The sequence below is a fragment of the Lynx canadensis genome, chromosome C1 (assembly GCF_007474595.2).
Source record: "Lynx canadensis isolate LIC74 chromosome C1, mLynCan4.pri.v2, whole genome shotgun sequence".
Lineage (NCBI taxonomy): Eukaryota > Metazoa > Chordata > Mammalia > Carnivora > Felidae > Lynx > Lynx canadensis.
In genome coordinates, this window is record NC_044310.1 from 94,244,390 (window position 1) to 94,267,244 (window position 22,855).

General features: G+C 38.8%; 1 protein-coding gene across 1 annotated transcript; it reads left to right on the top strand.

The window, feature by feature from the left end:
• Nucleotides 1–19,962: 19,962 nt before the first annotated feature.
• Nucleotides 19,963–20,916, top strand: LOC115519776 (olfactory receptor 11A1-like). Its single transcript, XM_030323662.1, has one exon. It carries the CDS (start codon nucleotides 19,963–19,965, stop codon nucleotides 20,914–20,916), a length of 954 nt encoding a protein of 317 aa, XP_030179522.1.
• Nucleotides 20,917–22,855: the final 1,939 nt, after the last annotated feature.

Here is a 22,855-nt window from a genome sequence, read left to right on the forward strand (position 1 = left end):
AGCCTCTCATGATAAAGTGCTCAACAAACTAGAAATTGAAGGGAACTTCCTCAACATGATAGAGGCCATATATGAAAAAAATCATCACTAAGATTATTTTCAATGATGAAGCCTGAAATTTTTCCCCCTAAGATCAGGACTAAGACAAGGATGTCCACCCTCGCCCCTTCTATTCAATATTGTACTCAAAGTTCTAGCCTGGACAATTAGGCAAGAAAAAGAAATAGAAGGCATCAAAATCAGAAAGGAGGAACTAAAAGTATTTCTATTTGTAAATGACATTATATAAAGAATATCATAACATATCAACACACAAAATAACTATTTGAGGCCCACCACCACCATGTTCCTTTTCAGGCTTATTGGGTACTGATAGCACATGACCCATGAGAGGCCCTAGTATGTAGATGAGGATGTGACAGTGAGTTTGGAGTGACAGACAACTCTAGAGGCAATAGAAGCAACAAACAGAAACTCTTAAAGAAGCCAAAAGTGAAAGCATTTTAAAACATATTAAATGGCTATCACTTCTTATCTTGAATGTTCTCAAATATTATGGCATGAAAGAACAATAGTGGCAATGTGGATATAAGACCAAAAAAAAAAAAAAAAGATGGCAGCCAAAGAGCATGGTGCTCCTCAGCAGCCTGTTCTCCAGTCTCCACAGCCACCTCCTGTCTTTCCAGGTGCCACCTAAGGATTCTCAGGGGTGCCTGCAGGAATAAGACTTTTTTCCAACTTCCTTCCTCATGGTGATGCCTCATGTCACCCTGGGCCATGATAACTATTTCTCTGTAGAAGAAATCCCTGTAATATTCTTTTTTTTTTTTTTTTAATTTTTTTTTCAACATTTATTTATTTTTGGGACAGAGAGAGACAGAGCATGAACGGGGGAGGGGCAGAGAGAGGGAGACACAGAATCGGAAACAGGCTCCAGGCTCTGAGCCATCAGCCCAGAGCCCGACGCGGGGCTCGAACTCCCGGACCGCGAGATCATGACCTGGCTGAAGTCGGACGCTTAACGGACTGCGCCACCCAGGCGCCCCTAATATTCTTTTCTCTATTCCTCTCTCATATATAAAGTTGCAGTATTAAAATTGCTTATACTGAATGTACTGTCATTTCCAAACTTATTTACATGGCAAGATAAAACATAGTCTTTAAATATTAAAAAAGAAAAGCTGTTAGAGTTAATGAGCAAATTTATCAAAGTTGCAGGATATAACATACAAAAATAAATTTCTAAACATAAGCAATGAAATCTGAATATAAAATTAAGAAAAAATCCATTTTCAATATCATGAAAAAGAAAAAAATACTTAGGAACAAAGTTAACCACAGAAGTACAAAATTTGTACACTGGAAATTACAAAACATTGCTAAAGAAATTAAAGACCTAAATAAATGAAAATTTATCTACATTCATGGATTAGAAGACTTAATATTGTTAAGACAATATTCCCCAAAGAAATGTATAGATTCAGCAATGTGGATGGAACTGGACAGTGTTATGCTAAGTGAAATAAGTCATACAGGGGAAGACAGATACCATATGTTTTCACTCTTATGGGGATCCTGAGAAACTTAACAGAAGACCATGGGGGAGGAGAAAGGAAAAAAAAGTTACAGAGAGGGAAGGAGGCAAACCTTAAGAGACTCTTAAAAACTGAGAATAAACTGAGTGTTGATGGGGTGGGAGGGAGGGGAAAGTGGGTGATGGGCATTGAGGAGGGCACCTGTTGGGATGAGCACTGGCTGTTGTATGGAAACCAATTTGACAATAAATTTCATATTAAAAGAAAAAGAAATGTACAGATTCATAATAGTCCCTACCAAAATTCCAATAGTGTTTTTGCAGAAATGGAAAGCTGATTCTAAAATTAATATAAAATTACAAGAGACCCAGAATACTCAAAAAAATTTTTTAAAGAATAATAACATTGAAGGACACACAGCTCCCAACTTCAAAAATTATTACAAAGCAACAGTAATCAAAATATTGTGGTACTAGTATAAGGATAAATGTATAGACCAATAAAATGAAATTTAGCGTGCAGATATAAACCCTTACCTCTATAGTAAATTGGTTTTTGAGAACAGTGCAAAGGCCATTCAATGGCAAAAGAAATAGTCTTTTCCACAATTGATGATGTAATTACTAGATATTTACATACAAAAGAATGAGGTTGGATCCTTACCTCACACCATAGATAAAAATTAACTCAAAATGGCTCAAATATTTAAATTTAAGAGCTAAAATATAAAAACTCTTTGAAGAAAACATAGGGATAAATCTCCATGACCTTGGATTTGCAATGGATTCTTAGATTCCAAAAACAAATAATTTTTAAAAAAAGACAAAGTGGGTTTAACAAAAATAAAATTTTTCTGCACAAAGCACATCACCAAGAAAGTGATACAACCCACGGAATTAGAGATAACATTTGCAAAGCATATTAAAAATACTTGCAAATTACATACCTGATAAGAATCTAGTATAGAGAATATGTAAGAAACTCTTACAACTTGGGGCTCCTGGGTGACTCAGTTGGTTAAGTGTCCAACTTCGGCTCAGGTCATGATCTCGCAGTTTGTGAGTTCAAGCCCCACACTGGGGTTTGTGCTGACAGCTCAGAGCCTGGAACCTTCTTCAGATTCTGTGTCTCCCTCTCTCTCTGCCCCTCCCCTTCTTGTACTCTGTCTCTCTCTCTCTCTCAAAAATAAATAAAACATTAAAAAAATTTTTTTAAAAAGAAGAAACTCTTACAACTCAACAACGAAAAGATAGTCCAATCGTAAAAGTTAACAAAGGACTTGAATAGACATTTCTCCAAAGAAGATATACAAATAGCCACTAAACACATGAAAAGATTATCATTAGTCATTAGAGAATTGCAGATGAAAACCACAATGTTATACTATAGCACACCCACTGTTATGGCTCTAATGATAAGAAAAAGAAAGTAGTAAGTGTTGACGAGGATTTGAAGAAATTGGAACTCTCAGCACCTGGGTGGTTCAGTCAGTTGAGCATCTGACTCCAGCTCAGGTCATGATCTCACAGTTTGTGAGTTCGAGCCCCACATCAGGATTGCTGCTGTCAGTGCAGAGCCTGCTTTGGATCCTCTGTCCTCCTCTTTCCCTGCCCCTCCCCTGCTCACTCTCTATCTCACAAAAATAAACATTATATTAAAAAAAAGAAATTAGGGCTGCCTGGGTGGCTCAGTCGGTTAAGCGTCCAACTTTGGCTCAGGTCATGATCTCACGGTTTGTGAGTTCGAGCCCATCAGGCTCTGTGCTGACAGCTTGGAGCCTGGAGCCTGCTTCGGATTCTGTGTCTTCCTCTCTCTCTGCCTCTCCCCTGCTCATGCTCTCTCTCTCTCTCTCTCTCTCTCTCTCTCAAAAATGTATAAATATTAAAAAAAACTTTAAAAAAATTAGAATTCTCATACACTGCTAGTGAAAATATAAAGTGGTACAGTCATTGTTGAAAACAAGTTAGCAGTTTCTCAAAATGTGAAAACAGAATTACCATAATACACAGCAATTCCAGAGAATTAAAAACAAAACAGAAATATGTACACAAATGTTTATAGCACTATTTGTAACATCCAAGGAAGTAAAATAAAAATTAAAGTCACCCAAATTTCCATCCACTAGTAAATAGATAAACAAATTGTGGTTTAGCCATGCCATGCAATATTATTCAGCCAAAAAAGAATAAAATACCAGTATGTGCTACAACATGGATGAAACTTTAGAATACAATGTTAAATGACAGAAACCAGACACAAAGATCACATATTGGGAGAAAATTGGAAATGCTAGTTTGGAGAGTCACAGCCAGATATTTGAGGAAACTTGGATTCAGGATCTGATCCAGTTTATAGGCATATAACAAGATCTCTAAGACAATGAACAGGATTAGAATCTAATATAGACAAAGGTCTATAGACACAAGATTTGTGTTTGTCCTTGACAAATCAAGTTCCAAATGACCTCCCCAACTCTGTTTTTCTTGATAAGAATTACCTCCCTGAAGTATGCATAACAAAGACAGTCTTCATAAGAATTCTGGAGAAGACAAGGTAGAACATTTACATATGAAAGGCATAGAAAAAGAATGCAAGCTGCTCCCCAAAGTTTTGTTTCCTTAAGGCCAGAATTTTTACAATACTTACAAGACTTTTGAGATAAATAGGGGAGGTTTGGAGATTGCTAAAAAATGATTAGTGTGGACTTTGAATGTTTTTGGAGCCACAATGTTGGTCCTGTAAAGACTAGGTTTGCAAAAGAATAACTTTTTAATTCCTCAAAGAATTGGGCTGCTGTCTAAGTGATATCAAATACTGACACACCCTATGTTGGACTATTTCTTTTTCCTTCAGTATACAGTTTTCTTAGGAAACAACTTAAGAAGATATTTTCTTAGGAAGACCTTAAAAATATTCCTATCAGATTGTGAATGCAACCTTCAAATTTGGCCAAATACCCTATCATAAAGTATTAATCCTTTCAAATATCTTGTCAGGTTTCAGTCGGATAAAACAGTAAATATTTCTGGCAGTATTAAACAACCTCATAGAACCAAGATGCATCCTCAAAGAAGGTGCGAATATACTATCTTCACAAGATTTAGAGTCACTCCCAAAGATAGCCAAAGACAGAACCGACAACCGATATGTCCCAGGCACACAGAAATACAAGACAAGTTCTTAGAACATAAAACCAGACAAGCAAGAAGACAATATCTAATCCCTAGAGACAAGGATCACTAACCAATTGGTCTGGTTTGGAAAGGAAGGGCCAATGTGAAATTATATTGTCTTCTCTTGACAAGACTCAGGAGGTAATCTATTCACTTTTAAATTTTTTTAATGTTTATTTTTGAGAGAGAGAGAGAGAGAGAGAGCAAGAGCGCACACGAATGAGGAAGGGGCAGAGAGCGAGAGAGAGACACAGAATCTGAAGCCTGCTCCAGGCTGCGAGCTGTCAGCCTAGAGCCTGATGCAGGGCTCGAACTCAGGAACCGTGAGATCATGACCTGCGCCGAAGTTGGACGGTTAACTGAGTGAGCCACCCAGGCACCCCAGGAAGTAATCTATTTATAAAAACTTCTGGGGATCCTCCATGGGTTGAAAACAATTCTTTAACTAAAGCCCTTACTTTTGTCTTTGACCAACGAGTAAAAGACACTTAAAGAGGTTTGCCTATAGCCTTGGGGGGGGTCTTATTTTAAAAGGTAATTTTTAATAGTCTTTTAAGAGTGGAAAAGCAACTTAGAATATTCCTAGAATGAGTATTCAAATAAAGGAAGGTAGAGGGGGACCAGTAGGAGTTACTTCTCATAGTCTTATAGTCTTTCATTTTAGGTAACTTTTATCTCTTTTTCATTAACCTTTTGCAATGAATCTTTCAATGAAACCATTTTGGAATTTTGAAACCTTTTGGAGACTTCTGCATGACAATTAAAAGAGATATCCCATTCTGTTTAATTTGGGAACCCTTACTTTCAAGTGCAGTTCTTAAATGATCACACCTAACTGAAACATTCCTCATAATGGCCACTGTAATTCTAGGTGGATTTAGTAAGATTTTGCCATTTCTAAAAATATCTATAGCCTCCATGACCATATTCTTTATACATAAAATAGACAGGTGTGCCAAAAGGTGGCACACTTAACTCTTTGGATATAAAGGAACCCATTTTTTTAAGCTAGGCTTTTGAGTTTTTCAGAGACAAACTAACACCTAAGAGGGATGTGCTGTGGGAGTTGGAATTGTGGGGTGTTTTACATTCATTGTATGGAAATTTTCTTGAGGTTACATGACCAACTTACCCGGTCATGGGAGTGCTCCTGAGGTGGCAAGTGCTCGAACAGTCTTTAAATGCTTGACCCTTCCCCATCAATTTGTGCAGCTTTCTGGCTTCTGAGATCCCTGTTAGCAAGAGCATTTACTGGACCCAGTTCAGCTCAAATCAAACCCAGTCCAATCCTGGACCTAGTTTGGTTTTTTAAATCAGACCCAGTCTGACTCTAGACTATAACTGTAAGGGTTTAAATTGTAGTGTAGGGCTAACCTGTAGCCTTAAGAAATAACAGCTTTGTTCTAATACTGTAGATTAAGAGATAACAGCTTTGTCCTATCAATCAAGGGAACAAAAGTTTAAGGGAAATCAACTGGTTTAGTGTTTGATTGGATTGGGGCAAGGACGTGTCTGAACTGTTTCCACCCCCACCTGGGAACTATTCCTTTGTCCTGTCCCCAGGTGATGATCAGACGATGTGGTTGGCTATAAAAACTCTGCACCCTGGCTCTCAAGACCGCACTCTGATCAAGAGTGTCAGTCCTGATCGGTTGGCCTTGCCTCTCATTGCAATAAATTTTGTTGTGACTGTCACTGGTGCCTGTAACATTCTGTTTCAGGAGTCGTGTGGATGCAACATAACCACCAAGTCCTGTAGAACTTTGGACCGAGAAAAAGGATTGAATCAGCAGAGTACAACAAATGGGACTGTGAACCAATTCCAAACAAGTGGAAAACTATGGCTGCCACTAGCAGTTCCAACATGAAATCTGGGATTCTGGGGACATAACCAAGGTCTGGGGTTTCCAATCAAATGGGACACTGACCAGAAAGCCGATTAGATCAGGAGCTTGATGGAAAGAGAGCAGAGCTCAGAACCAAGAAAACTTACCCATGACCCTTATAAATAGTGAGAAAGACAGTGAGTTCACAAGGTTGACAGGGTGCCGCACCTGTGTTTCTCATTGTCTCCAAATACCATCAGAAGTTTGCTTTGGATCCCATTGTTGTCACAATCTGTGAAACAAAAAAAAATTTCAACTGAGTAAATTTAAATATCTTATTGGCTTTATTCAACAATTCCCAAGTCAGGCAGCATCCCATCTAGCAAATAAAAAGGAGCTCTGAGGAGCCCTATAAAATGGAAGGATTTTATAGTCAGAAATGGGGCAGGGCAAAGAGGTTATTAGCAAAAGAAAAGAAAGAATTGTTTCAGGCAAGGTTATCTTTCTGTAGGGGAAAAGCAGGGGATCTTATCAGATGACCTCACTAGTACTGATCAGGAAATTCTAGGCTGATTGGTTTAAAACTCCACTCCTGAGAGAGGCTAAAACTGCAGTTAGGTTAGGTATTAAGTCTTGGTGGGGCTTAGCACAAGTGACTCCATTTGGAGCCACTCTTTCTTTTTAGTACTGCACATAGTTATTATGTACTTTGTGCTAGCTATTATCTACTAAATGCAGATACACAGTTGTCTGCACTGGGATACAGTAGCAGACAAGACAGAAAGTTCACTGCTCTTGTAGAATTAGTCTTGTAGGGGAGACTGCCAATAACCAAGTAAACAAATAAATTGAACTGAAATAAAAATACCCAACACATCGACACAGAAACAGCATAGTCTAGGCAGAGTCAACAATTACAAAGTCTCTGAGATAGAATGGGGCTTGGGGTTCTTAAGAATGGGGACAACGGAAACAAAAAAGAAAAAGTAAAAGGCAGCCAAACGTATAATTAATTTTCTCTTATAGCCACAAAGTTACATTCCTAATCATGTTGAATAACTGAAGTGAACACATGAGGCTCAAAAATGTTTTTTTAAACACTTTTAATGTTCTTTTTAGAATATTTCACCTTTTAAGACTTACAATATATAGAAATTATAATTTAAGTCCTTTTGAAGTCAAAGGATTAGAGTTATAATTCTTAGGCCATGCTATACAAGTTGAAAGTCTGAAGTATTTAGCTGAATCTGTACCAGCTGCAGAACATAGTTAAAGCTTGTATTCCTTTTTATTTATTGAACTAAAGTTGACAATGTCACATCAGTTTCATATATACAACATAGTGATTCCACAAGTCTATGAGTATATGCTATGCTAACCACAAGTGTAGCTGTGATCTGTCACCATGCAACACTATTGCAAGACAATTGACTATATACCCTATGTTGTACCTTTTCTCCCCATGACTTATTCATTCCATAATTGGAAGCCTGTTATCTCCCACACTCCTTCACAATTTTGCCTATACCCTCACCCCCCTGGTAACCACACGTTTGTCCTTTGTATTTATGGGTCTGTTTCTGCTTTTTGTTTTTCAGATTCCACATATAAGTGACATCATATGGCATTTATCTTTCTCTGTCTGACATATTTCACTTATCATAATACCCTCTAGGTCCATCCATGTTGCTGCAAATGGCAAGATGGTATTCTTTTTCTTTTCTTTTCTTTTTTTTTTTTTACTTTTTAAAATTCAAGTTACATAACATACTGTTTAGTATTGGCTTCAGGAGTAGAACTCAGTGATTCATCACTTACTTTTAACACCCAGTGCTCATCCCAACAAGTGGCTTCCTTAATGCCCATCACCCATTTACTCCATCCCCCCACCCACATACCTCCATTGACCCTCAGTTTTTCTCTGTATTTAAGAGTCTTTTCTGGTTTGACTCCCTCTATGTTTTTATCTTATTTTTCCTTCCTTCCCCCTATATTCATGTTTTGTTTCTTAAATTCCACATATGAGTGAAATCGTGTGATATTTGTCTTTCTCTGACTTATTTTGTTTAGCATAATACATGCTAGTTCCATCCACGTTGTTGCAAATGGCAAGATTTCATTTTTTTTTGGTTGCCAAGTAATTTTCCATTGTGTGTATATATATATACCACATCTTCTTTATCCATTCATCAGTTGATATACATTTAGGCTCTTTCCATGATTTGGCTATTGTTGATAATGCTGCTGTATCATTGGGGTGCATGTGCCCCTTTGAACAAGCATTTTTGTATCCTTTGGATGAATAACTAGTAGTGCAAATGCTGGGTTGTAGGAAAGATCTATTTTTAATTTTTTGAGGAACCTCCATAGTGTTTTTCAGAGTGGCTGCACCAGCTTGCATTCCCACCAACAATGGAAAAGAGATCCTCTTTCTCCGCATCCTCGCCAACATCTGTCATTGCCTGAGTTGTTAATGTTAGCCATTCTGACAGGTGTGAGGTGGTATCTCATTGTGGTTTTGATTTGTATTTCCCTGCTGATGAGTGATGTTGAGCATCTTTCCATGTGTCCTTCATCTGGATGTCTTCTTTGGAGAAGTGTCTATTCATGCCGAATTTCTGCCCATTTCTTCACTGGATTATTTGTCTTATGGGTGTGGAGTATGTAAGTTCTTTATAGATTTTGTACACTAACCCTTTATCAGGTATGTTGTTTGCAAATATCTTCTCCCATTCCATAGACTGCATGTTAGTTTTCTTGATTGTTTCCTCACTGTGCAAATTTTTATCTTGATGAGGTCCCAATAGTTCAATTTTGCTTTTGTTTGTCTTGCCCCCAGGAGACATGTCTAGTAAGAAGTTGTTGCAGGAAAGGTCAAAGAGGTTGCTGCCTGTATTCTCTTCCAGGATTTTGATGGTTTCCTGACTTACATTTAGGTCTTTCATCCATTTTGAGTTTATTTTTGTGTATGGAATAAGAAAATGGTCCAGTTTTCCCAGCACCATTTCCTGAAGAGACCATCTTTTCTGTCTTTTCTGCTTTGTTGTTGGCTATACATTTGTGGTTCCACTTTTGGGTTCTCTGTTCTGTTCTAAGACCTATGTGTCTGTTTTTGTGCCAGTACCATAGTGTCTTGAGGATTATAGCTTTGTAATACAGCTTGAAGTCTGGAATTGTGATGCCTCCAGCTTTGGTTTCCTTTTTGAACATTGTCTATTCGGGGTCTTTTCTGGTCACATACAAATTTTCAAATTGTTTGTTCTAGCTCTGTGAAGAATACTAGTGTTATTTTGATAGGGATTGCACTGAATGTGTAGATTGCTTTGGGTAGTATAGATGTTTTATTATATATTCTTCTAATCTATGAGCATGGAATGTCTTTCCATTTCTTTTTGCTTTATTCAATTTCTTTCATAAGCTTTCTATAGTTTTCAGCATACAGATCTCTTTTACTTCTTTAGTTAGGTTTATTCCTAGGTGTCTTATGGTTTTTGATGCAATTGTAAATGGGATAGATTCTTTGATTTCTCTTTCTACTGCTTCATTATTGGTGTACAGAAATGCAACTGATTTCTTTACGATGATTTTATATCCTGCGACTTTGCTGAATTCATGTTGTCAGTTCTAGCGGGATTTTGGGGGAGTCTTTTGGATTTTGCAGAGTATGATGTCATCTGCCAAGAGTGAAAGTTTGACTTCTTCTTTGCCAATTTGTATGCCTTTTGTATCTTTTTGTTGTCTGATTGCTAAGGCTAGGATTTCCAGTACTATTGGAACAATAGTGGTGAGAGTGGACATCCCTGTCATGTTCCTGATCTTAGGGGGAAAGCTCTCAGTTTTTCCCCATTGAGGATGATATTAGCTGTGGGTCTTTTGTACATGGCCTTTATAATGTTGAGGTATGTTCCTTCTATCCCTACTTTCTTGAGAGTTTTTATCACGAAAGTTTGCTATATGTTGTCAAATGCTTTTTCTGCATCTATTGAGTGGTTCATAGAGGTCTTGGCTTTTCTTTTATTAATATGGTGTAGCACGTTGACTGATTCGCAAATATTGGACCAGCCTTGCAGTCCAGGAACAAATCCACTTGATTGTGGTGAATAAATCTTTTAATGTACTGTTGAATTTGATTTGCTAGTATCTTGTTAAGAATTTTTGCAACCATGTTCATCAGGGATATTGGCCTGTAATTTTACTCTTTAGTGGGTTCTTTGTCTGGTTTTGGAATCAAGGTAATGCCGGCTTCATAGAATGAGTTTGGAAGCTGTCCTTCCATTCTAGTTTTTGGAACAGTTTAAGAAGAAGAGGTATTAACTCTTCTTTAAACATCTGGTAGAATTCCCCTGGAAATCATCTGGCTCAGGACTCTTATTAGTTGGGTGATTTTTTATTACTGATTCAATTTCTTTGCTGGTTATGAGTCTCCTCAAATTTTCTATTTCTTGTTTCAGCTTTGGTAATTTGTGTGTTTCTAGGAATTTGTCCATTTCCTCCAGATTGTCCAGTTTGTTGGCATATAACTTTTCATAGTACTCTCTTAAAATTGTTAGTATTTCTGTGGTATTGGGTGCTATATCTCTTCTTTTGTTCATGATTTTATCCATTTATGTCCTTTGTCTTTTCTTTTTGATAAGTCTAGCTAGGGGCTTATCAATTTTGTTAATTCTTTCAAATTAGTTTAATGATCTGTTTTACTGGGTTTTGTTGTTGTTTCTGTATCATTTATTCCTGCTCTAATCTTTATTATTTCCCTTCTTCTGTTGGCTTTGGCCTTTATTTGCTGTTTCTTTTCCAGCTCCCTTAGGTGAAAGGTTAGATTGTGTATTTGGGACCCTTCTTGCTTCTTGAGACAGGCCTGAATTGCTTATATACTTTTCTCTTAGGACTGCCCTTGCTTCATCCAACGTGTTTGGACTATCGTGTTTTACTTTTCACTGACTTCCATGTATTTTTTATTATGTCTTTAATTTCCTGGTTAACCCATTCATTCTTTAGTAGGATGTTCTTTAACCTTCATGTATTTGAGGGCTTTCCAATTTTTTTCTTGTGGTCTCAAGTTTCATAGCGTTGTGATCTGAAAATATGCATGGTATAATCTCGATCTTTTTCACCTGTTGAGGGTTGATTTGTGACCAAGTATGTGATCTATTCTGGAGAATGTTCCATGTGCACTCGAGAAGAATGTGTATTCTGCTGTTTTAGGGTGAAATTTTCTGAATATATCTGTTAAGTCAATCTGGTCCAGTGTGTCATTCAAAACCATTGCTTCCATGTTGATTTTCTGCCTAGATGATCTGTCCGTTACTGTAAGTGGGGAATTAAAGTCCCCTACTATTGTAGTATTATTATCAATGAGTTTCCTCATGTTTGTTATTGATTTATATATTTGGGTGTCACAAGTTGGGGGAATAAATATTTACATTTGTTATATCTTCTTGATGGATAGGCCCCTTAATTAAGATATAATGCCCTTCTTCGTCTCTTGTTACAGTCTTTGTTTTAAAATCTAGTTTGTCTGATATAAGTATGGCTGCTCTGGCTTTCTTTTCATGTCCATCAGTATGATAGATGGTTCTACATCCCTTCACTTTCTATCTACAAGTCTATAATGAGTCTCTTGGAGGCAGCATATAGATGTATTTTTTCTTCATCCATTCTTATCCCCTATGTCTTTTGATTGGAGCATTTAGTCCATTTACATTCAGAGTGATTATTGAAAGATATGAAGTTAGTGCCACTGTGTTACCTGTAGAGTTGGTGTTTCTGATGATGTTCTCTGATGCTTTGTAGTCTTTATTGCTTTACACTGTCAATGTAGAGCTGGATGTGGGGCTCAAACTCACAAACTGTGTGACTCATTTGGCTCATGACCAGAGCTAAAATCAAGAGTTAGATGCTTAACCGACTGAGCCACCCAGGTGTCCTGGTATTATTTTTAATGTTTTGAGAGACCTCCATACTGTTTTCCACAATGGATGCACCAATTTACATTTCCACCACAGTGCACAAGAATCCCTTTTCTTCACACTCTTGCCAACACTTGTCATTTCCTATTTTTTCTTTGTTTTGTTTTGTTTCTGACTCTAGCCATTCTGACAGATGTAATGTGATATCTCATGATTTTGATTTGTATTTCCCTAATAATTACTGACATTGAGCATCTTTCATGTCTGTTGGTCATCTATATATCTTCTTTGGAAAAATACCTATTCAGGTCCTCTTCTCATTTTTAATTGCATTATTTGCTTTTTTGGTGTTGAGTTGTGTAGGTTCTTTACATATTTTGGATATTAACCCATTATTGGATATATCATTTGTGAATATCTTCTCCCATCCAGTATGTTACCTTTTCATTTTGTTGATGATTTGCTTTGCTGTGCAAAAGCTCTTATTTTAGAGTAGTCCCAATAGTTTTATTTTTGCTTTTGTTTTCCTTATCTGAGAAGACAGATCTAGAAAAATGTTGCCAAGGCTAACATCCAAGAGATTAGCGCCTGTTTTCTTCAAGGGTTTTATGGTTTCAGGTCTCACCTTTAGCTCTTCAATCCATTTTAAGTCTATTTTTATGTATGGTGTGAGAAAGTGGCCCAGTTTCATTCTTTTGCATGTAACTGTTCAGTTTTCCCAACACCCTTTATTGAAGAGACTATCTTTTCCCCATTTTATATTCTTGCCTCTTTTGTCGTTGATTAGTTGACAATGTAAGTGTCAGTTTATTCCTGGGCTCTCTATTCTGTTCCATTGATCTGTTTCTATTTTTGTGCAAGTTCCATATTGTTTTGATTACTATAGTTTTAGAGTATGTCTTAAAATCTGGGATTGTGATAGCTCCAGCTTTGTTCTTCTTTCTCAGGGCCTTTTGTGTTTCCATAAAACTTTTAGTATTATTTGCTCTAGTTCTGTGAAAAATGTTGTTGGTATTTTGACAGGGCTAGCATTGAATCTATAAATTGCTTTGGGTAGTATGGACATTTTAACAATACTAATTATTCCAATCCAGGAGCATGAAATATCTTCCCATTTGTTTGTGTCATCTCCAGTTTCTTTCATCAATGCTTGCAGTTTTCAGATTACAGGTCTTTCACTCCCTTAGCTGAGTTTATTCCTATTCCTAAGTATTTTATGCTTTTTGGTGCAATTGTAAATGGAACTGTTTTCTTAATTTCTCTTACTTCTACTTCATTATTAGTGTATAGAAACATAACCAATTGCTGTGTGTTAACTTTTTGTCCTGTAAATTTACTGAATTCATTTATTACGAAGCTTGTATTGTTGAATAATTTTGGATCAGTGTCTTGATGGCCAAAAAATAAATATCTTTTCTTTTAAAAAGTAGAAAATGGGTTAAAACCCTTTTAGAAATTGTAAAGTGGGCTTTCTGCAAAATAACTAATTGACTTAAATACTCAAATGGGATTCTAAATGGTCTTCTTCTAAATAAAGTAATCTTTGCTGTTTTTATCAATGGTCTTTTACTTTTTAAGGTATAATTTTCCATTTAAGAAAAATTTTAGGGGTGCCTGGGTGGCTCAGTTGGTTAAGTGTTCAGCACTTGATTTTGGCTCAGGTCGTGAACTCCCAGTTGGTGGGATGGAGCCCTGCGTGGGGCTCTGTGCTGACAGCGTGGAGGCTGCTTGGGATTCTATCTCTCTCTTGCTCTCTGCCCCTGCTTCACATGCTCTCTCTCTCTGAAAATAAATAAACATTTAAAAAATGTTGGCACCAAGAACTGCTTCCATTACCTATTCAGTCTCAATTCAGCAGGTACTAGAGCCCCTTACGCCTGCCTTTTTTAAAAGAGATAGAAGTTTATCGAATACACTGCAAGGGAGCAGCAGGCAGCACAGCAAGGGAAAGACTGCCTGCTCTAGACCCCCTTTTTAACTTGACAGGGTAATGGTACCATGAAATTTCACCTCCTGTGAAATTTGGAGGAAGGGGCTTGCTAAAATAAAAACAACACTGCATCTGAAGGCAGACATTTGCTCACCTATTTATTCATTTGATTTATAAATATTATTTATATTTTATATTAAAATTTTATAAATATATTTTGTAATTTTTTAATGTTTATTTATTTTTGATAGAGAGAGAGACAGAGAGACAGAGAGAGAAGGAGGGGTAGAGAAAGAGGGAGGCACAGAATCTGAAGCAGGAGCCAGACTCTGAGCTGTCAGCTCAAACTCTCGAACCATCAGATCATGACCTGAGTCAAAGTAGGTCACTTAATGAACCAAGCCACCCGGCGCCCCCAAAATTTCACAAGTATTAATAAAAAATTTATAATATTTATAAGTATTAATATATTTATTATAAATTTTACTATGTGCCAGTGTCTCAGGCAGATAGAATAGTGATGAAAATAGACATGCTTTGTCCTCACGGAGCTTTTGGTCCAATCCCAGTCTCCTCACATTCTTCTGCTTGGGTAATTTTGAACAAGTCACTTCATCTCTCAAAACCTGGATTTCCTTATTTGTATGATGGGCAATATGCACAAGGATTGTGAAGGTTACAGATACTATAGGCTTAGCACAAAGCCCGGCATACAGTGGTTACTTAGTAGATTTCAATGAGGACATCCTACCCAGAAGCCTCATACATTCAGATAGGTATTCATTCATGAGTTCAAACTGTGGTGGATACCAAGGTTTCAGGAAGTTTGGGTACTATATCATAGAGAAAATACTTCAGTTCTGAAGAACAAATGACGTCATTTCAATTCATTGATTATTTTACTGTTTTATTTGTTATGCTTATTGAACAAGCTGCATTAATTTGTTAGCTTGAGCAAATCTCTCTTTAGTCTGTTAATGCTGTCAGTAGATGATCACTTTAATTCCAGAAGGTTGCCAATCACAAACTTACATTTCTTAGAACAGGGCTAGCCTCAGTTACAATTTTTAATAAATGACAGGAATCAAGGAGGACACAAGTTCTTTAGAATCCTAATTAATGGCTTTGACAATAAATGTTTACTATCATAGATATTGGTTTAAGTTCTCTACCAAGCCTATACAATGAGGAAATGCACAGTAATGTTTTTTTTTTCCAGAAGGTAGAAAAAAATTGAATATTCCTTTCAAAATACTATTTTAATCCATTATCCCCCTAACATAATCATGCATTTTTCATCACTAAATTAAAGCTCTTTATACAGGTAACATAAATATGAATAGTCATCATTAAAGTAGAAGATTAACTTGAAATGAATATTGCACTGTATGTTAACCAACTAAAATTTAAATAAAATTTTTTTAAAAAGTAGAAGATTAATATAAAGCAAAGGAAAAAAGGAGATTTCCTCTAAGGTGAAGGTAACTTGGTTTCACATAATTTGCAAAATAAACAGCAATTCCCCAGCAGAGTCATTTGGGAAATGCCCATGAGCACCAGGATCAGGGGAGGTGATGTCTTTGCCCACAAAGGGAATTCAAGTTTACACAGAGGAAGGTTGAAAGATGGGGACAAAATTCAACTGGCCTCCTTGGTTCATGTGGAAAGACAACCCCAATTTAGGTTTCTGGCAGGTGCACAGGCGGGTAGCTTTCTGGATAAAAGCAGGATTCCAGATATTTAGCCCAATTCTTTGAATCCAAGGGAGAGACATGTCATTGTCTCTATGGCCTGGCTCCTCAAAGTAGGAGGGGACCACTCTGAGGCACTGACAGGTAAAACTCATCTATTCTGCTGGCATACGCTTCAGTGATTCCTGTTTTGGGTCTATTCTTTGCTACATAAGGCCAGGGGTACAATTCCCTAGCACACTAAATCAATCATCAGGTTAGTAACAGAATCAAACTATTTGTGTATCTGGTTGACCAACTGTTCACCTGAATTAATGAGCAGCTAGCAAGAGTCAAGAGCCCTTATCAATAAGCCAAATGTTGGCTGAATTAATTGGTTAGTTGATTGACGCCTGAATTCAGCTAAGAGAAAGGATCCCATTCAGAGAGCACCCGAGTCACTTCCTGCCCTCCCATGTTTTTGGGTTTTTTTTTGTTGTTGTTGTTAGTGAAGGCAGAAAAATCTGTGATTATTCACTGAGTATTGTTTTTACTTTGCTTTGTGATAAGCCTCTTCTCTTTCCTACAAATTTTCTGTATGTGTGTGTCTTGGGGGAATGAAATGTTTCCCAATCAGAAACACATTTGGAAGGGGCATGAAAACTCATCAAACCCAAATAATTCTCCAATGCTTACATCTTCTTTAATTGTCCTCATAATTTATTCTTGTCGAACACTTCTAGTGAAGGGAAGCAGATATCTTCTATGTTCAGATAGCACTAACTGTGCTGACATAACTGGGAAAAAAAGAGGGAATGGAAGAGGAAGAGGTGAAAAGGAGAGGAGGGGAAAGGAAGAAAGCTCTACCACTTACTGAGCACTTACTCTGGACCCAGCCCTGTACCAATACGAATTACAGACATACTGTGTTGTTTGGGCTTGTGGCTATGGAGTCCAGCAGCATAGAGAAGCAGAGTTAACATAGGGGCACGATTTCCTCACCCTGCTAAGGAGACAGAGCAAGAGATAGTGGCTGCATGTTAGGGGAGGGAGGCCAGTGTCATCGACCTCTCTTGCTGCCCTATAAATCCTCATTTTCATCCCCTGGAGGTAGCAGAGTTCCTCTCCCCTTAAAGGTTATAAAATGCCTTTGCCTACATATCTTCGTGGTTGAGCAGGGATTGGAATCTAGGCCTATTTATTTAGCGTTAGATCCTGTGCTCTCAACAAGGCTTCGCTAGTTAGTTCTGTCCTATCTTTCACTGGCTTTCCTTCCTTTGTCATGCCTCTGCATTGCATCCAGCTGGTGCAGCAGTCCTGCAGCATAAATGCAACTGACTGGTGGAAGGGAAGTGATAATTCTCTGGGCACACTCTCAAAAGTGTTCTTGGATTTTTTTAAGGTAATAAACTGACCGGATTTTTTAAGATTATAGAGAAAGAGCATAAAAGTAGCAGTGTGAAAGCAAGTCCAGGAGACAGGTAGAAAAGGTTGTCAGTTTGTGACCCTTTCTGGAACGGCTCCCTCATCAACAACAAAGGCAAACTCACTCTCCCTGAAGTCAAAACCTGTATGATAGGCTGCCTCATGGAAACATTCCCCTTCCCGCCTCCGTGAGACTATGCAAACTAGCCGATGTACTCCGGCCCCCTGAGCAGCAGTGCTCATGGTTAGGAGTGAGGGATTGAGAGCAAATCTGAATCTCATCTCTGCCGCTTTCTAGCTGATGACCATGGGTAAGTTATTTAACTTCTCTGTGAATAATAAGTAAGGATAATAACCCACCACAGAGGGTTGTTGTGATGACAGTTACATTTTTCAGCACTTAGGACAGTGCCTGGGATCGAGTAATAACGTCCTCATAGGCAGCAATAGCAGCAACATCCAGGAGTCTGGCTGTGCTCTCAGAACCGAAGCCCTCCTTCTGACATCTCAGATCCTTATTTGTGCTTTGCAGGGGATGGAGAGAACTTGTGTCTCTGTGCCTTCCCCATGCTACACTCAATGGGCTCAGAGTGCACATCACCAGTCCTGGCAACCACTCACCGCAAGTTCCAGGTTACTTCTGTGAGCCACGTGGAAAGCTAGAAAACTAAGGCCCCACAGAATGGTAGGACACTGGGTCGATTTTAAAATGGGACTCGTGTACTGCCAAAAGCTGTTAGTATGATATGAGATCACTGGAAGAGCTTAATTACTCACAAAATTACATGCACAAACACTGCAGTATGTGGTAAAACAAACTGGGATTTGTTGCCAATGCTTTCTTCAAAGCAGAGGCAATTTCTTGGTAAACTTAAGTAATGTTGGCAGCCTGGAAGAGCTAGTGATTTCACAATCTCTGTATTTATGTTTTTTTCCCATGCTAGGCACATGTTAAGGTTTTCTCCTTCCTGGTATCCCATTTCACAGATGAGAAACTGTGTCTCAGAGAAGTTAAACAACTTGTTCAAATGTGACCCTTACAGAGCAGCACCCTGGACTTTGTATAGGACTCTCCAGCTACTCTGATAACTTCATTATTACCCTCACATAGTACTTTCTGTCCCTGCATGTGGGGTTTCCCATCTCCACCTGCAGCAGGAGGGTCCTTCCACAACTATGTTAAGAATGTAACACATCCAGTACAAGGGTGTTGGGAACAGTCACATGGTTTCAGCCTCAGGCTCTGAGGATAACAGACTTTCTTGAGCAGGTTCTCTATCTATCTTGAACTTTGGGGGAGGGCCTATGGCTTAGACCAAGATGGAATTGAGGAGGAGACCTGGGCCTTTGTATCTCATTCAAAAGAAGAACCTGAGACTACCTTACACTCAATTGGCTGGTCGCACACCATGCGTTAGGCCCCCCTGGTTCTGAATCTTCTTTTCCCATTTACTGCTGCCCGACATAAAATCTTTTTAATGACCTGATTTTATCTTTTTCAAATTGTGAGTGAAAAACACTCCTGCCTCTGCATTACACCATCACAAGCACTGACCTCAGAATCAAGAGAATCTCAAACCTCACACTCACCTGATTTTCTCTTGCTCGGGCTATGGAAACGGTAACAGAAATAAGAAATTTATCTCTCAAATCACTAAGAAGCTGAAAAGGAGAAAAATTCATAGTAGGTATGATAGGGGCTGTTTCTCTGCACATAACCAGTACTTGAGGAGGGGGGAAAGGGTTCTTTGTCCTGAGTCCTTGATTCTCTAGGTCCATCTGAGAGTTCACAAACTCTGGAATGTTTGAGAGTTCACAAACTCTCTACTACTTCTACCTTCCTTTTAGATCTTCTTTTCTTTACATAACTCCCCAAGCCACCATAGTGCATTCAGGATGACAGAGCATATAATTCTCCTTTCCTTTCTTTTTACTTTGTCCTTCCTCCCCGTTGTATTCTTCTTCCCCTTTATTCCATGTCCTGCTTTCCCCGAAGCCTGACATTGCTCCTGATGAAATGAAGATATGTATAAGGAGGAGGAGTGCCTGAGTAGCTCAGTCAGTTGAGCGTCCGACTTCAGCTCAAGTCATGATCTCACAGTTTGTGAGTTCAAGCCCCGCGCTGGGCTCTGTGCTGACAGCTCAGAGCCTGGAGCCTGCTTCAGATTCTGTGTCTCCCTCTTTCTGCCCCTCCCCCACTCACACTCTTTCTCTCTCAAAAATGAATAAAAGTTAAAAAAAATGAATAAAAAAAGATCTAGATAGGTAGGAGAAGAAGGGGGATTGAAGCAGTCACAAGTGCTTATTGCAAATTCTTTTCTTTCCCATTTCAGGTTTTGGGGGAAAAAAGAAGATACTCCTCCTCCCAAATAAAAAATCTTCCAAAAACCTGAGTGGGGAATGAAAATCATCCACTGTCAATCCATGGTCTATGTGTAAGCTAGAACTTTCTGTGCTTTGCATGTCTTATCGCTGGGTGCTCTAGGGAAGCAAAGGCATGGTGATCCCACCCTGGGAAAACCAAACAACCATAGCAGAATTTGTGCTTCGAGGATTTTCCTCCATCCGACAGCTAAATATTTTCCTCTTTATGACGTTTTTAGTTTTCTACATCTTAATCGTTTCTGGAAACATCCTCATTGTTCTGCTAGTTTTTTTCAGCCATCACCTCCACACCCCCATGTACTTCTTCCTGGTGAACTTATCCTTTCTAGAGATCTGGTATACCTCCAACATTGTCCCCAAGATGTTGCTGATCATCATAGCTGAGCAGAAGACTATCTCTGTGGCTGGGTGCCTGGCACAGTTCTACTTCTTTGGATCCCTGGCTGCAACAGAGTGTCTCTTGCTTGCTGTGATGTCCTATGACCGGTATCTGGCCATCTGCCAACCTCTCCAGTATCCCATCCTCATGACTGGCCCCCTTTGCATTAAGCTGGCTTCCAGTTCTTGGCTCTGCTGCTTCCTCCTCACAGCAATTACTATGGTCCTACTGTCTAGACTAACCTTCTGTGGACCCAATGAAATTGATCACTTCTTCTGCGACTTCACGCCTCTGGTCCATCTTTCCTGCATGGACACTTCACTGACCGAGACCATTGCTTATGCCACCTCTTCTGCAGTGACTCTGGTTCCATTTCTCCTCATCACAGCCTCCTACTCCTGCATTCTTGTTGCCATCCTAAGAATTCCATCTGGCACAGGGCGGAGAAAGGCTTTCTCCACCTGCTCCTCCCACCTCACTGTGGTCACGGTGTTTTATGGGACACTGATTGCCACGTACCTCGTGCCTTCAGCCAATTCTTCACAGCTCTTGCGCAAAGGATTCTCTCTGCTCTATACCATCCTGACACCCATGTTCAACCCCATCATCTACAGCCTGAGAAACAGAGACATCCACGAAGCCCTGAAGATGTGCTTGAGTAAGAAGCCAAGTTTTCTCCTTGGATGATGCAAAAAGGAAAAGTTCTATATTTGTCCAAGGGATGATTAATTGGATTGAGTAATTTAGATTCTACATAAAAGGCAAGAACTACCCCAGGAGTTATTAAAGCCAGATGATCAGATACCTCTGAGCATGGCTATGGATGCTGCTGAGTTCTGACAGCCTCAGGTGAACTGGTGTCCCATGAATGGTCTACATAGGTCAGGTTCTGCTCCATTATCTTCAGTAGACCTGCATCTTTTGTGTAAAAGCTCAGCCTCAAAACGAGCTGCTAAGGCTGGTTGCTCATTTATTCAAATATTCATTGAGGTCTACTATGCTCGAGGCACTGTACTACATATAGGTGATAAAATGAACAAAAGCAGAGGCAGTCCCTGCTTCCACTGAACCCACAGGCTATAAGGGGATGACAAACATTAATCAAATAACTAACATAAAGCTACATATATAAATATAAAATTACACTTGTGATTCAAAATTAAAAATAATAAGATGATTTCTATGTACTTATTAGATGGCCAAAATCTGGGACACTGACAACATCAAATGCTGGTGAATATGTGGAGCAACCGGAACTCTGATTCACTGCTGGCGAGAGTGCAAAATGGTACAGCCACTTTAAAAGACAGTTTGGAAGTTTCTTACAAAACTAAGTACACTTTTGCCATACAATCCAGTAATCACACTCCTGGTATTTACCGAAACGAGCTTAAAACTTGTGTCTACACAAAACACTTTACATGGATGTTTATAGAAGCTTTATTCATAATTGCCCAAATTTTGAAGTAACCAAGATGTCCTTCAATGGAAAATGGAAAAATAAACCATGGTGCATGCAGACAATGAAATAGTATTCAATGCTAAAAAATAATGGGCTATCAAGATCTGAAAGACTTGGAGGAAACCGTAAGTAGGTATAATTAAGTGAAAGAAGCCAATCTGAAAAGGCTACATACTATATGATCCCAGCTGTAGGGCATTCTGAAAAAAGGCAAAACGGTGGAGATAGTAAAAAGATCAGTAGTTGCCAGAGGTTAGGGCTGCAGGAGAGATAAATAGCATAAGATTTTAGGGCAGTGAAACTATTCTGTATGATACTACAAAGTGGAGACACACCATTATACATTTGGCAGAACCAACAGAATGTACAATGTCAAGAGTGCACTCGAATGAAATTATGGACTTTGGGGGATAATGATGTGTCAGTGTAGGCTCACTGATTGTAACAAATGTGCCACTCTGGTGGGAAATGTTGATAATGGGGGGAGACTGAAAGTGTAGGGTATTAGCCCTAAAAATAAAACTGCCAGTTATACCAGCAAAAGTGGATTTATTGGGGAATCGTAGAGAATTGCAATCCAGATCAAGCAAGCTATGACAGAATCATAGGCAAGTCTGCAGAACAAAGAAGAGGAACGCTCCTTTACAGAGGAAGGGAAAGTTGGGAAGGCTGTTACAAACAAAATGTCCATTGCAGTAAACTGGGAGTTCAAAGTATAGTGGCTTTTCATTGGCTGGACTGTGAATAAAGGGTCTCTTCCTTTCCTGCTGGGGTAGTAAAGTAGTATCCATGTGCAGGATTCCTCTCTCCTGGTTGGGTGTGTAATTGATGAGTGAGAGGGCATCGAGAGCTCCCTCTGCTGGTTTCTCAACTCCATTCTAAATGAGATTTCCTTTTATTAATTTTCATGTTTCCCCCTTTTGGTTAAGATCTTTGTTTGAAAGCGTTGCTGATCAGGAGTCGGGTTTTCCATATTTAGTGGTTTTGCCCCTCAGTACCAGGAAGGACCTTTCCTGGCTGTCACAGCCTACATTGGAGGGAAAGTGCATAGCATTTGGAAACCGTTTACAGCCACATTTGAGTAATAAGGAAGGTTAGGAGGGAAAAACCCTCAAGTACTCCAACTTAAAGCCCGTATTATGTCAAGGTCATGTGTGTTGGATT